Source organism: Pristis pectinata, chromosome 18 (assembly GCF_009764475.1).
Source record: "Pristis pectinata isolate sPriPec2 chromosome 18, sPriPec2.1.pri, whole genome shotgun sequence".
Taxonomy (NCBI): Eukaryota; Metazoa; Chordata; class Chondrichthyes; order Rhinopristiformes; family Pristidae; genus Pristis; species Pristis pectinata.
The window spans coordinates 36,182,453-36,198,721 of record NC_067422.1 but is presented as its reverse complement, the minus strand read 5'-3'; the positions used below and the strand labels follow the sequence as shown (position 1 = coordinate 36,198,721).

General features: G+C 47.8%; 1 protein-coding gene across 1 annotated transcript in view; it reads left to right on the top strand.

The window, feature by feature from the left end:
• The first annotated feature begins 5,415 nt into the window (after window positions 1-5,415).
• LOC127580140 (transient receptor potential cation channel subfamily V member 6-like) overlaps window positions 5,416-16,269 on the top strand; it is a 37,378-nt gene continuing 26,524 nt past the window's right edge. Inside the window, exons 1-4 of the mRNA XM_052033350.1 lie at window positions 5,416-5,533; window positions 5,945-6,085; window positions 12,348-12,446; window positions 14,403-14,575. Of these exons, the coding sequence (XP_051889310.1) occupies window positions 5,416-5,533; window positions 5,945-6,085; window positions 12,348-12,446; window positions 14,403-14,575 (531 nt within the window). The remainder of the gene's footprint in view (window positions 5,534-5,944; window positions 6,086-12,347; window positions 12,447-14,402; window positions 14,576-16,269) is intronic.

Sequence of the window (16,269 nt, the reverse complement as noted above, 5' to 3'; positions counted from 1 at the left end):
CTGATAGGACAATAGGCTCATCCTGGAAATCACATTATTCAAGGAATTTCCTTCCTTGAATAATGAAACCAAAGTTATACTCAGGGCTCCATCTGTGGTCTCACCAAAATCCTGCAGAGTTAGAGCAAGACTTCCCACGTTTATTCATCCACCTCCTCTCCCTCAGTACAATAAACAATAACTTTTCATTCACCCTCCTAAGTACTTGTGTACCTGCAGGGTAACATTGTGTTTCTTGTGCACACAGGCCTTTCAGCACCTCACACAATTAAACAATATTCTGTATTGCTGGTTGTAGTATGAGAGGCCATGACTGTCAGGTAACAGTGACAACACTGACCCCTCTGGTCGGATGATAGCATTGCTCGTCGGGTCAGAAGTGACACCACTATCAATCAAAGGTTTGGCTACACCCCACCCATCAGGAGCAAGCATAGGGATTGGCCTTGGACAGCACCTTTGTTCCTGGGTCTGCCTGACCATTGGCCTTGGTAAACACCTTTGTCCTTGACCCTCAAACCATTGGCCTGTTTGAATTACCTGAGTTAGATCCACCCAGCTCTCCAGCCCTATAAAAGATGCTGCATGTGTGTAACTCTTTCTCTTTGCCGATTGCTGCCGGGGTCGAGACCACAGGTGAGAGGGTGCACTTCCACAGGGGTCTAGGAGCGTCCTAAGTAGATTCCCAGTAGCGTAGAGCCATTGTTTGTCCAGATTCAGGGGGTTCAGACAACGTATTTGTTCGTTCCCTGATCATTTGTACTAGTTCGTTGCGCGCGTGTGTGCGCGCACTTCACCCCTGTTGCGACTCCCCTCACATTTCACGATCACCAGTGTGCGAGTGTGCATTTGTTCCTTTCCATTTTGTTCCCGCGTCTGTCTTTGTAAATAAAATTCTCCTTTTTAAAGTACAAAGGCTGTGTGTCCAGATACCTCTATCTTTGAGATCCAAAAGAACCTTTCTCATAACACTGGTTCTCCTACTAAAGTCGATAACCTCTCATTTCTCCGTATTATACTCCATCTGCTATATGTTTGCCTCACTCACTTAACCTGTCCATGCACCTTTGTGGATTCATTCCTACATTCCCACCTATCCTTGTTTCATCAGTGAAGAAGGATACATTACAATCGGTCACTTCATTTGAGTTATTAACAGGTATTGTAAATCACTGAGATGCCAGTAGTGGTCACTGAGGCACACCTTTAGATAAAACAGGACAACCTGAAAATAACCTGTTTATCCTTAATCTCAATTTTCTGTCTTTTAACCAAATCTCTATCATACTGACAGATTCTTTTTAACCTCATGACCACTGCTCTAGGGAGTAACCTTTTATGTGGTACCTTATCAAATGCTTCTTGAAAACTCACTCCTTCAACTAGTTTTCCATTATCTATCCTGCAAAATATCCTCTCAACAAACTCTGCTAAGTTTGCAAGTCCCCTTCCATAAAACCTAACTGACTGTTTAATCATATTGTAGGGGCTTTTTTAAGTATCTGATTGCTACATTCGATAATATTCCTCCATTTTCTTAAAGGCCAATGTCAGGCTGACTGGCCTGTTCTTCCCTGTTTACTCTCCCTCTAGTTTCTAGGAAACTTTCCTAGTTTTCCGATCCATTTGGATCAAACAATACATACACTTTCTCTGCAGCCCCCTTATCTAGAGCTTTCTGATACAAGCCGTCTGATTCAGGGGCAATAAACAAGCTGCTGGAGGAACTCAGCGGGTCGGGCAGCATCTGCGGAACCAAGGGGATAGTTGACATTTCAGGTCGAGACCCTTCTTCAGGACTGAGAGTGTAAAGGGGAGCTAGCCAGTATAAAGAGCTCAGGGGGAGGGGTGAGGCAGCGATAGGTGGATCTAGGTGAGGAGGGGTTGATGGACAATGGGGGAGGGAGGGGTGGAGATAGCGACAGAGTTTGGGAGGTGATTAGTAGAGACACGAAGGGCTGCAGATCTTTAGGTAACAGTCTCAAATGCTTTCCATTGAATTCAAAGACTATCTTTGCCTTTGTGATTTGTCCAGTCTGTATAAAGATTAAAGTTCCCCACAATTTTCACATTACTGACCTTCATTATTTCTTAGATCATACTCTATTCTACAATATAGTCACAATTAAGGGACCTGATTCGTAATTAAAGAGATTTATGAAGATGCTGCCAGGACTCGAGGGCCTGAGTTATAGGGAGAGGTTGGGCAGGCTAGGACTTTATTCCTTGGAATGTAGATTGAGGGGTGACCTTATAGAAGTGTATAAAATCATGAGAGGTATAGATAGGGTGAACGCACATGGCCTTTTTTCCAGGGAAGGGGAACTAAAAACTAGAGGGCATAGGTTTAAGGTTAGTGGGGGAAGATTTAAAAGGGACCTGAGGGGCAACTTCTTTGCGCAGAGGGTGGTGCGTATATGGAACGAGCCACCAGAGAAAGTGGTTGAGTCAGGTACAATAACAACTTTTAAAAGACATTTGGATAAGTACATGGATATGAGGGGTTTAGAGGGATATGGGTCAAACACAGGTAAACGGGACTAGCTTGGTCGGCACAATGATCGGCATGGATGAGTTGGGCTGAAGGGCCTGTTTCCGTGCTGTATTACTCTGTGACCTATAGAGTGACAATATCAATGTTTCTTTTCCCTTCATATTTCTTATCTCCACCCAAACTAATGTTGCATCCTGATCATCTGAGCCAAAAACATGAGACCATCCCAAGCTCATTGCCTGCAGTATCCTGCCCGGTGCAGCCAGCACACGGTGGAGGTTTTTGCCCTATTAGCCAGCCTGGTTTAGACCACACCTAAAGAAGTGCAAGGGTGATAGACGAATGCACCAATCAAAGCCACCGCACATTGGTATCTTTCAGGTTTTCAACCCTGGTTCATTCCCTTGCCCTGTTCTGTCAGTATGTGGGTTGTTGCATTCTGCCCTGGTCCAGAACCTAGGCTTTAAGCTAGGCCAACACTTCACAGCAGGACCAAGGACATGTGTTTGCATGAGATCTTTATTCAAACTCCCGTCATCCTCCAAATCATATTCTAACAACATTCCCCTCTGTCACAAAACTACCTTGTCGTCTATTTTAGTCGATGGGACCTGTGTGCAAATTGGCTACTGTTTTCTCCCCCTGCTACAAAGTTGGCTACTTTACAAGAGTACACCATAGGCCTTTCTTTAGTTCATTGTCAGGCTATGGACTTGTTCATAATGCTGACCTTCAGTGCCCATCCCTTGTGGGATGGATCTTCTTGAACTGCCGTAGTCCCTGTGATGGAGGTAGTGCCATGAGAAGGGGAGTCCAGGATCTGTGATCCAACAGCAGTGAACAGGCAGTGATACATGTCCTCAACCAGCTGGCGTGTGAGAAGTGCTCTGGGACATCATGAGATCTTGAGGACTTCATACTAGAGTAAGCTTGTTCATTCTTTCTTTACTGCAGAATCAGTGAGTCGCCCCTGCTTTCTGCTGCCAAGGAAAATAAGGACAAGGATATTTATAAATTGGCTCAGTGTCGATCTGTTGACCTGTTTGAAACAGGTGAGAGGGGCTTATTTCAACACAGACATACTCTATGTGGATATCCTAACAATATGTATCCTGTCACAATTTTGGATCCGCATTTTATTTAACACTGGAACCTGCCGTTGTGAAAACAATGTTGCTGTGGGCACTGTCCAATGGAGATATCCCTCTCAAATCCACCCCCAGTTTGTGAACAAAGATATTTACTTCCCTCAACAGGTCTGAGAAAACTTGCTAAAATCCAACCTGGACTTGCTTCAGCCACAGTTTATTTTCTGGATCTGTAACGGTGCTGGAGTTCAATTGGGCGTGATATTCAGTACCTTCACCCCACTGTGCTGTCAGTCTCTCACAGCTCCATACAGGCAGTCCTCTGGTTACAATGGGGTTCCGTTCCTGAGACCTGTTCATAACCCAAGATGTTCATAAGAGGCAAACGAACGACCGTGTGTGGGAGGGGGGTCACAGAAGCAGCAGTGCTGAGAGAGCAGCCACCAGCCGGCCTCACTGACTCAGCGCTCCCGGCTCTGCTCAGCTCCACCCAGCCCCCCAGTTGTTGCAGGGGGAGGGAGGGCGCACGGGATTACCCCGTTCCCATCCAGTAGAAGATACCCGCAGCTCCATCCCCATCCATCCCGCCGGTCTCTTATCTTATCCACATGTACAGGTGTCCATAAGTCGGGCGTTTGTAACCTGAACGGGACCTGTAGTGGGGAAATCAAATGCAGATCAGGTGACAGCATTGCAGATCACCTCTGTTCCGCTACCTGCTACCTTTCTGCTACCTGGCGCCTTCGTCCTCCATCCCACGCAGTTCCAGCGTAGCTCATTGAAGAGCAACATCTCATTTTCCAACAGGGGAGGGGGGGGGGGGGGGTGTCACAATCTTCCAGGTTCGGCAAAGCATTCAACAATTTCAGATTATCAGATCCTGCTTTTGCATTTCACAGTTCCAGCGAACGTAGTTTTCCTACTTCTGGTAGTTTCACATAACTAAATGCTTCCCCTATTAGCATGCAGACTTGCCTTTTGTTTTTCACTGATTTCTTTACTACCCCCTTTCATCTGCACTCACACGCCCCTCACTCCCTAACCTCCCCAGCCTCCATCCTTGCACGACCTTGCTTAGGGTTCACCGCTCCATCCAACCTGTCTCTGCATCTCGAAACGTGTTTTATTCTCTGACTTTTGGTCACCAACCCGAAATGTGAAGTGTTCTTCTGCCGACAGATGCTGCCTGACCCGTTGAGTATGTCCAGACAATCATTGTTCTGTCTTTGTATTGTAAACATTTCTGTATCCTTCCATCAGAGGAGAGCAACGATGATGAATTTTAAAGCTAGAAAATATCTTCTAACTTCAGAAACCATCCTTGATATAGTATGGCCTATAACCTCACGATCTACCTTGTTGTGACCTTGCACCTTATTGCACTGCACTTTCTCCGTAGCTGTGACACTTTACTCTGTACTGTTATTGTTTTTACCTGTACTACCTCAATGCACTCTGTACTGACTCAATGTAACTGCACTGTGTAATGCTGTACAATCGGTTTGTAAGACAAGCTTTTCTGTACAAGTGACAATAATAAACCAATACCAATATAGTATCTTCTTTGGCATTGGAATTGAAGAGGCTGCTCCCACCCACTGGTCCCAGTGTGGAAAACCATGGTCATCTATGGTGCCACAGTAGTCTTCCTTTGGAAGAGGACTGTGTCAGCTGTACCAGAACCTTTCTTCACTCATTCACCTCCTCGCCAGGTTCACCAAAACTCTGGGTTTCTCCCTAAGCTCCGTGATGCCCCTTCTCAGAGGTCTGTACCTCACCCAACAGGTTTACGAATCCCGTGGGGCCTTTCTTTGTTCCCTCACTGCAGGTGCGATGGGGGAGACGGCCCTTCACGTGGCAGCCATGCACGGCAACAAGAAGGCGGTGACGGCGCTCCTTCAGGTGGCTCCGGAGCTCGTGAACATTTCAATCACGGGCAAGTTGTACGAAGGTACCGGCTGCAGGTCCAGGCACTCGGCATTCTGTCGTACTGGGGGAGGGTCAGCACAGGGCGCCGGGGGCTCATGCTGGGGGAGGGGACCCAAGAGCAGGCACACTGCACCCTGATCAAGGGCAGTACTGTGGCGCAGTAGTGAGTGAAGGATGTGAGTGAGTACGGAGTGAGGTGTGGGAAGATGGAGTGAAGTGTGGGGAGTGGAGAGATGGAGTAAGAGTGAGGTGTGGGGAGTGGGTCAAGAGTACAGGAAATGGTATTGAGTATGTGTAGGTGACAGGCAGTGAGTGAGGGTTGGGCAATCTATGAAAAGTGAGTGAGGTTTTGGCAATATCAAATAGTATTTGGCTAAATGGATAATTATCAAAGCCCGGTGTGGAAATAACGGGATATTTTTTCCACAAACAGGGGTAACTGCCCTTTACATCGCTGTGGCAAATGAGGACGTTAGTCTGGTGAAAGAACTGGTCTGCCGAGGAGCGGATGTGGCTGCGTCTCATGCAACTGGGGCCTTCTTCAGGCACAGTGGAGGGAGCGCCGTGTATTATGGTGAGTGCACTAATATGTCCCGGCCTGGATTCAGTGCCAGGACCAATGGCCACGACCCCCTGGAGCACGACAGAACCAGTGGTTGTGTGAGTTTGACCCTCTGTCCAGCATCCCCAACAGATAAGTCTCCATGCTGGGGTACTTAAGTGAAAGTTATAGACCTTAAATTCAATGGAGCATCTTTCATTTATGTAACGTTGGTCCCCAAGGTGCTTCGTGGGGACATCTTCACACCGTAGTTCGATTGAGGAGGCGAACTATAAGGAGTGCAGTAAAGGAGGGGGGATGAATAGGAAACGAAGGTTAGGTTGCAGGATGATGAAGCCACAGCAACTCTCTTGAGCATCACAAGAGGACAGAGCTCGAACACTGCAGGGTTGGAGAATGAGGCGTGAGGCAACGGTTGGGAGCTGGGGAGCATGGAAAGGGAAGATATTGACACTGGGTTGTAATGTTAGATCCAAGGCACCAACGTCACGATGAGCATACTGGTGATAAAAAGAGCAAGGTGTAGTTTGGGATACTGGCAGCAGAGTCTGGCTGAGCTCAACTTCATGCTGTTTTTGCTTGAAGTCCATGTGTTCTCATCAGTGACTTAAGCTGTTCATTGCCTTTCTGGGTGCTTCTCCATTTTGAGCTGTCCATCGTGTCTCTAGATGAACACTGTGATTTGGAGAGGAAGTCTTTGGCCTCTGGGGAAGGCGGATGTGGAGGACGTTTCCTGTGGCAGACTGCAGGGAGATCCCTCTGTAGTTACTGTAACTGTGTTTTGTCTTTTTTGAAGATGGTGATGATTAGGCCATGGATTGTCTTGAGAGCAGTGAACAATTCTGGATACGGTGGTTATCAGTTAGTTGTTCAATCACCCGCACCCTTTCCGCTCAGCATCTGCTCCTTGGCTCCCTCTTTAGGACCTTAGATTTGAGTTGGCCACAGATCTGTTTTCCTTCTCACAAGAGGTGGAGGTGTTTCCAATCTGAGAACACCTTGCATTTTTGTTTAACTAGTTCCTGCATCTTTCTCATCAAACCAGTCGTGGTGTTTCATGTGTAGCGATGGTCAGTCCATACCCATCAAAACCTGAGTGACTTGGATGCCCTCTTGGCCGCTCTCGGATATAGGCTAATGGATGCCAGTGGCTGGATCTGGAAGGCCTTTATGGTGATGACAAGACCATGTTCCAAACATTTCACAGAGGAGGCCTCCATTGGAATTTGGCTACTCTTTCCCTGTCAATCAAAGCTTTCCAGAGCCTTAGAGTCAGACAGCAGGGAAATGGGCCCTTCAGCCCATCAAGTCTGTGTCTGCCATCTATGCTAGACCCATTTTCCATCCCTTGGCACCCGCCTTCTATACCATTGCCTTTCCAGTGTTCATACACCACCTCCGGCAGCACTTCCTCCAAGTCCCTTATAACTCTCCTCTCCCTTACCTTAACACACACAAAATGCTGGATTATTATCTCCCCTCTACAGCCTCCAACCTCATAGTTGCCCTACCCCGCTCTGCCCGTTTCTACCTCCTACCCAAGATCCACAAACCTAACTGCCCCGGTAGGTCCATTGTTTCTGCCTGCTCCTGCCCCACCGAACTCGTGTCCTCATATCGTGACTCCATTTTGTCCCCCATGGTCCAGTCCCTTCCCACCTATGTCCGTGACACTTCTCATGCCCTCCATCACTTCAACAACTTTCAGTTCCCCGGCCCTGACTGCCTCATTTTCACTATGGACGTCTTTTTGTTCCAGCATCTGCAGAATCTCTTGTGTCTCCTTTACATTAAACCCATGCCCTCTGGTTATAGACACCTCCGCTAAGGGGAAAAGTTTCTTTCTACCTTGTCTATGCCTCTCGTAATTTTGTACCCCTCCATCAGGCTCCCCCCACAGGCTCCAAAAAAGAAGCCCAGCCTACCCAGACTCTTCTCAACACTGAGCCGCTCCATCCCAGGCAACATCCTGGTGAATCTCCTGTGCGCCCTCTGCAGTGCAGTCACATCCTTCCTATGAGCGGTGGCTAGAACTGTACACAGTACCCCAGCTGTGGCCCATATAAATCGAGTTTTGCATCATTCCTAGAGTCATAGAGCACCAAAACAGGCCCTTCGGCCCATCTTGTCCATGCCGGCCTGGTTTTCTGCCTAGTGTCACCTACCTGCACCCGGACCACAGCCCTCCATACCTCTCTATCCATGGACTTAGCCAAACTCCTCTTAAATGTTACAATTGAACCTGCATCCACCACTTCCGCTGGCAGCTCGTTCCACACTCGCACCATTCTCCGAGTGAAGTAGTTACCCCTCAGATTCCCCTTAAATATTTCACCTTTCACCCTAAACCTATGACCTCTAGTTCTAGTCTCACCCAACCTGAGGGGAAAAAGCCTACGTGCATTCACCCTATTTCTACCCCTCATAATTTTGTACACCTCGAAGATCTCCCCTCATTCTCCTGCGTTCCAGGGAATAAAGTGCTATCCTATTCAACCTTTCCCTATAACTCAGGCCCCCAAGTCCTGGCAACGTCCTTGTAAATTTTCTCTGCACTCTTTCAAGCTTATTGATCTCTTTCCTGTAGGTAGGTGACCAGAATTGCAGACAATACTCTAAATCCGGCCTCGCCAACGTCTTGTACAACTTCAATATAACATCCCAACTCCTGTACTCAGTGCTTTGATTCATGAAGGCCAAAGTGCCGAAAGCTCTCTTTATGACCCTATCCACCTGTGATGCCACTTTCAAGGAACTATGGATCTGTATTCCCAGGTCCCTCTGTTCTACCGCACACCTCAGTGCCCTACCATTCACAGTGTAAGTCTTACCCTGATTTGTCCTCCCAAAGTGCAACACCTCACACTTGTCTGCATTAAATTCCATCTGCCATTTCGTCCCATTTTCCTAGCTGATCCTGATCACTTTGCAAGCTTTGATAACCTTCCTCCCTGTCCACTACGCCCCCAATCTTGGTGTCATCTACATTTATGACCCTGGGATTAAAGTTCTCCAGGAGGGATCAGTTTGTTTCGCTCTGGAACTGAGGCCAGAAGTCACTCAGTGTTGGAGTGAATTCCTCCTTGGCCTCATCCATATCTTCAGGGGTTGGGGCATCTGTGCTGATGACCGTAATGTGCTAGTTCCATGTTAGTGAGCAGGAGGGCTGTCAGGGGTTCCTTTATCCTGCAGGAACCTGCTGAGACATCAGGCAAGCTCACCTCAGGAAGATTTTGTTCCTCTTCCACCCCAACCTTCCAAGGGTGGTGACCCACCACCGCGTACCTCGAGTTGGTCACCCCCTGCCCATCGTGTCTGACTCGGAGCTGCTGTGGCAGCACCAGAACATCTGAGTACTGCCCTGTGAGAGGAGCGTGCACCCATTAACGTGTCCACGTGCTCACCCATAGACCCTCCGCCACCTCCTCAGCCACTCTCCCTCACCCTCTGTACCCCCCCCATCCTCTTCCCTCTTTCAATCCCTCTCCCTCTCTTTTCTTCCCTTCTCCCAACCCCAGTGGCTGCGCTGTCCGAGACCTGTGGTCAACTGGAACCACCTTCAGCCCCTCTGGGAGCTAAGGGAGGGCTGCAGCTGCCTCCCTGTTGCCGCCAATGTGCACTGTCCCACTGAGCTGTGGGCGGGGTGCTCTGTCCCAGTCCGTTCTTTACCAGTGGTCGGGGGAAGGGTTCATTCTCAGTGTGAGGACCCATCTCGGTCCTCTGACAGGACCAGAGTGTACGTGCAGATGGTATGTTGACAAGAAGACCTTCGGAAGGACACTTCAGAAAAGGATATGATTGCAATGGAGAGGATGCGGAGGAGATTCACCAGGATGTCACCTGGGATGGAATGTTTCAGTTCGAGGAGAGACTGGAGCATCTGGGTTTGTTTTCCTTGGAGCGAAGGATCCTGAGGGAGAGAGGTGTACGGAATTATGAGGGGCATGGATAGGCTAGACAGTGAGAAACTTTCTGCAAGTGTTTTATAGCAGATTGATTACCGAAGCGAGCAGAGAGCTTCCCTACAGGGGTCTTTTCACTGTGAAAGTTCCAGTTAAGACCCAATAGGATAAAGAGCTTTGCTTTTAAGATTTGACAGGATAAAAGAACCAACTGAGGAATGAGAAGGCTGCCACATTCTGAGTAATAATGGCCTTGAAGCAAGGGTAGGAGCAGATCTGGCCGTAGCTGTCAAAGAATTGGACGAATACTCGGAGTCCTCAGGACCACTGGGTGGGAGCCAGAGCCTGTTCCAGCAGCGGCCAATCCCAGGCCCCATGGACCAAGCAGCCTCCTGTGTGGACGGCTTTATGCTGCTGTAGGCCGCTGACATCTCGATGCAAGCAGCACCTGCAGAGATGGGATTTTTATTCATTGATTTGCCTCGGCGATCGGAGAGGTCCCCGCAGAGTGGGCACTGGTTTTCACTCTGTACAACGTTACCGAGACTTTACAACATTAGCAACACGTTACATAGATAAAGGAGATTATCTGCCCCTTAACACCCTACCACAGAAATCCTCTCGGTTCCACCCACTGCCCTCCTCACCTTCTCCGTTACTTAGATGGAGAAGGTCAGTTCTGATGAAGGGTCTTCAGCCTGAAACATTAACTCTGCCTCTCTCTCCAGGGATCCTGCCTGACCTGCTGAGTGTTTCCTTGCACCTTCCTGTTTTTATCTCTGCCGTTGTTCCCCGTTTGTCTGTACCGCACTCACTAATGGCTTCTATCCAGGAAGGAAGTTGCTGAACCCGTGGGTTCTTCTAACAATCTGGCAGCCCCTGGACATTTTTACTGCGAGGAAACAGGCCCTTTGGCCCACAGGGTCTGTGCTGACCATCAAGCTCCCATGTCACTGTTTTATCTCCAGCTTTCTAAAAGTGGTGAGATTTGAGCTCATGCTCAACATTGAAAGTCTTCAGCGCACAAGTGTCAATTTACAGGTGACCCAAGTAGTCCTTACAAATGAAGCCAATTCATGTTGCATTGAGTGCTTACACTGTGGCCTCCAGTACAATGGAGAAACCAAATGTAGTGTGGGTAGGGGTGACTGCTCTGCAGAAACCTCAGTTCAGTTCACAAGGGTAACCCTGAGCTTCCAATCACCCATCACGAATTCTCCAGACCACCCTCACTCTGACCTCTCTGCCTATGTCCTCCAACATGATTCCAATGATGCCCAACACAAGCTCAAGGAACAGAACCTCATCTTGCATCTGGGCACATTGCAGCCCTCAGAGCTTTGAGTGTAGGAGTTGGGACATTACATTGCAGTTGTACAAGATGTCGGTAAGGCCGCATTTGGAATATTGTGTTCAGTTTTGGTCACCCTGCTAGAGGAAACATGTTGCTAAGCTATAAAGAGGGGCAGAGGAGACTTACGAGGATGTTGCCATGAGTTATGGAGAGAGGTTGAGTAGGTTGGGACTGTTTTCATTGGAGCACAGGGGAATGAGGGTCCTCATATACAAGTGTATAAAATTACGAGGGGCATAGATAGGGTGAATGCACAGTCTTTTTCCCAGGGTTGGGGAATCAAGAACTAGAGGGCATAGGTTTAAGGAGAGAGGGGAGAGATTTAATAGGAACCTGAGGGGCAACTTTTTCACCCAGAGAATGGTGAGTATAGGGAACGAGCTGCCAGAGGAAGTGGTTGAGGCAGGTACACGAACAACATTTAAAGGGTACTTGGACAGGTACGTGGATAAGAAAGGTTTAGAGGGATATGGGCCAAACATGGGCAAATGGGACTAGTTTAGATGGGAATCTCAGTCAACATGGACCAGTTGGGCCGAAGGGCCTGTTTCCGTGCTGTATGACTCTATAACTCAACACTGAATTAATTGATTTTTCCCTCTTCACGGATATTGCTGGATATTTCTGTTCCAATTTGTTCTTTCGTTTCTTTTTCCTCTCTTCTGTCTCCAACTACTAGAATCTAAATTGTCACCCTGAGATCATTGGTCATCCTGTCAGATATTCACCCTCCACGCCTCTCTGCTTGTTCTCTCTGTTTTCCACTTCTGACCCAAAAGGTCGACTCTACTTCTCTCCCGTGGTTGCTGCCTGACCTGCTGAGTACTTCCAGCATTCCCAGGGTCTCGACCCAAAATGTCGACAGTTCCTTCTCCCCATAGATGCTGCTCGACCCGCTGAGTTCCTCCAGTTTGTTGCTCCAGAATCCAGCATCTGCATTCTCTTGTGTCTCCAGTCCCAGTTTTCGATTCAGGTTCTACTCCTTCAAGTTTCATTTCTGGATGCATTTGCTTTTCAGGGGAACACGTGTTGTCCTTTGCTGCCTGCGTTGGGAACGAGGAGATAGTCCGAATTTTGATTGAAAGTGGAGCGGACATTACAGCACAGGATACCTTGGGTAAGGGCAAGGGGCAGCCTTTGGGTGGAACTACATGCCAGTGGGCATGCGAGGTGGGTGTTAGGGGGACACCCCCACACCTGCTCTGGTCGTGACCTCTGTCACCCTCAAGATCCAGTGTTTGAGTCGGGACCAGGATTGGGACTGATGTGATGTGGGGAGGGAGTAAATTGAGGCTTCTGTTTGGGGGCCAGGGGTACATCGAGGGCTGGGATGGTTGAGACAAAGGATCAGAGCCCGGGATTTGGGAGACACAGGCAGATGGTGGCAGTGAAATCAGGAGTGTGGGGTGGGTTGGTGGGATATACTTGGGAACGGGTGCGGTGCCAGAAGTACAAAGGTGACAGATCTCTCCAACAAGAGTTTCAATCCAGTTGAGAAAACCTTGTTGCCCAGCACTTCATAGCCAATGAAAGGTTTTGAAGTGTGAATGCTGTTGCTAAATGCAGAAACCCAGCAGCCCAGCCACTTACAACAAGGTAGTAACTCCAAGAGAATCCATGATCCTTGCTGAGGGTTAACACGTGTTGAAGAGAGTGTCCCTGTTCAACATGAAACTAGTAACACCACTTCTTGTATCAACCTCAGGGCCAAGTGGAACCTGGGCACCAAGGAAGAGTATCTGGTGTTAAGCCCTTGTGCTAGAGGGCTGTCCAGGTATGAGCGAGATGAACTGTTGGGTGGCAGGTGGAGGCAAATGAGTCCAGTTGCCCATTGTGGGTGCAGCTGTAATGGGCATTGATCAGATTCGGTCAACTGAGTGAGAGACTTGAGTTTCAAAGGACTGATGCATTTGTGCTGGGGCAGAACCCTGGAGCTACTCAGTTTGTGGGGTCCACTGGCCCAGGAGGACCATTGGTCAGGTGGACTCCAGACACCAAGCAGACGAGAGCTTGCAAACCTGGTCACACCAGGAATAATCACCGTAAGGGAAGCAACTTACAGATGCTGCACTTCTATTGAGATCATTCATGACCTCACTATCTCCCAAAGCACTTCACCTGCCAATTTTGCACGGCACAGATTTATAAACCGCAGAGCGATGATGCCCAGGTAATTCCTGCTGGTGATGTTGTGTGGGGGATGAATGCCGATCAGGAAGAGTTATCCTGCTCTCCTCTGGGCTGCTTCACACACACCTGGAGCAGCAGATGGGGCCTTTGAGAGTGCCACACTCCCTTGTTGCCACATCAGAGTGTCATCATAGACCTTGCACTCAAGGATCCAATATAGAGTAATACAGCACGGAAACAGGCCCTTCAGCCCAACTCATCCATGCTGACCAAGATGCCCATCTAAGTTAGTGCCATTTGGCCCCCATCCCTCTAAACCCTTCCTACCCACGTACCTGCCCAAATGTCTTTTAAACGTTGTCACTGTACCTGCCTCAAACACTTCCTCTGGCAGCTCGTTCCAAATACCCACCACCAAAGAAGTTGCCCCTCAGGTGCTGAGGTAGAGGTGGCACCTCCTGATTGTTCTATCAGTAGAAAATAGATTAGGTAGGATTAGTGTAAAATTGGGTGTTTGGTATTGGTATTGGTTTATTATTGTCACTTGTACCGAGGTACAGTGAAAAACTTGTATTGCATACTGATCGTACAGATCAATTCATTACACAGTGCAGTTACATTGAGTTAGTACAGAGTGCATTGATGTAGTACAGGTAAAAACAATAACAGTACAGAGTAAAGTGTCACAGCTACAGAGAAAGTGCAGTGCAATAAGGCGCAAGGTCACCATGGATGCCGTGGATTCAGTGGGCCGACGGGCCTGTTTCCATGCTGTATCCATGTGACAGGTTGAGGCAGAGGCAGTTCTTTAGAAGCCCGAGCAGCCAGTAGTTGGTGGGAGTGGTGTCCGGAGGAGAGAGGTTGAGCTTAAGTGGTAACAGTGAAAGGATGATCCATTCCCATTCATTTGAAATCCCTCAATTCTGATGCATTGTTTTACCAGGTAACACTGTTCTACATGTTCTGGTGCTGCAGCCAAGGAGCACCCTTGTCCCACAGATGTATGACTTAATTCAGTCCTACGATGAGCCAGAGAGTGAGACTGCAGTTGACACGATCGTCAACAAAGATGGTCTGTCCCCCTTCAAGCTCGCTGCAGTTAAAGGAAATATTCAGGTCAGGAACTTGGTTTCTATTTTAACTTTGACTCCTATTATCTTATCAAGGTTTCGACTGTATGGTTCCACTAGCATCACCATCTCACACTGCTTTCCCTGAGGGTGATCTTCACAGTCGGACAGTTATTCAACTGTGCAGGCAACTCTTTTCTTACCCAAAATACCTTAGTATTCATCTTCCAGGAAGGGGGAAATCAGAAGGTAATGGGAACATACTGTACATTGATCTTGTTGTATATAGCAGTCTGTTTTTATCATGGTACATACTGTAGTTGTACATAGAAAATGCTGGGAATGCTCAGCAGGTCGGGCTGCATCTGTGGGAAGAGAATCAGAGGTAACACTTTAGGTCAAACTCCCTTTGTGAGAACTAGGAAGAAGACAAAAGAAGTTTGTTAAGCTGCAGAGGAGAGGCGAGTGTGTCTGCTAGGGTAAAACCAGGATAAATTGGTTTATTATTGTCACATGTACAGTGAAAAACTTTAGTTTTTGCATGCCATCCATACAGATCATCCATCAATGTATTGAGGCAGTACAAGGGAAAACAATAACAGAATGCTGAATAAAGTGTTACGGTTACAGAGAAAGTGCAGTGCAGGCAGACAATAAGGTGCAAGGCTTTAACAAGGTAGACTGTGAGGTCAAGAGTCCATCTTATCGTATTAGGGAACCATTCAATAGTCTTATAACAGTGGGATAGAAGCTGTCTTTGAACCTGATAGTAGGTGCTTTCAGGCTTTTGTATTTTCTGCCCGATGGGAGGGCGGGAGAAGAGAGAATGTCCAGGGTGGGAGGGATCTTTGATTATGTTGGATGCTTTATCAAGGCAGCGGGAAGTGTAGACAGAGTCCGTGGAGGGGAGGCTGGTTTCTGTGATGTGCTGAGCTGTGTCCACAACTCTCTGCAGTTGCAGTTCCAAGCCGTGATGCATCTGTGTAGGATGCTTTCTATGGTGCATCTATAAAAATTGGTGAGGGTCAAAGGGGACATGCCGAACTTCTTTAGCCTCCTGAGGCAGTAGGGGCACTGGAAGTAGAAGGTGACCAAAGAGATAAGTTGTAGCCAGAGATATTTGCTAAGGAAAGAGATGTGGCTGTGGAAGTGGGTTTTGGTCAATAACTTATTAAAGGCAAGAAGGGGAAGGGACACCACTGGGGGTGAACAAAGCAGTAAAGACAGATGGAGACCTCGTCAGAGAGCAGAGTAGGACTTCTTCAGGTTAGACACTCCTGGAACAGAAGTGTCAGTGAATTCAACAAGTAAGTGAAAATCAACCAGAACTGCAAATGCTGGAAATCTAAAATAAAAACAGAAAATGCTGGAAATACTCAGCAGGTCAGGCAGCATCTGTGGGAAGAGAAACAGAAAAACAAAAACTCCTTGCTTCTCCTCCCACAGATGCTGCCTGACCTGCTGAGCATTTCCAGCATTTTTTGTTTTTATTTTAGATTTTCAGCATCTGCCCTTTTTTTGAATTTTGACATAGTTGTACCATGCATACTTCTGCTTCCCAAACAATAGAAATGTTTTGGAGCCCATCGAGAAGATGCAAGCACTATTTGCCAGGGTGATACGTGCTGTATATAATGCTGGGCCTATTTTTCTTTAAAAGGAAGAGGTTAAATGGGAGCAGATGGAGGTCTTTGCAAGTTATGAATTGTGTAGAGAAGATATTTCCATTTCTGGGTGAAT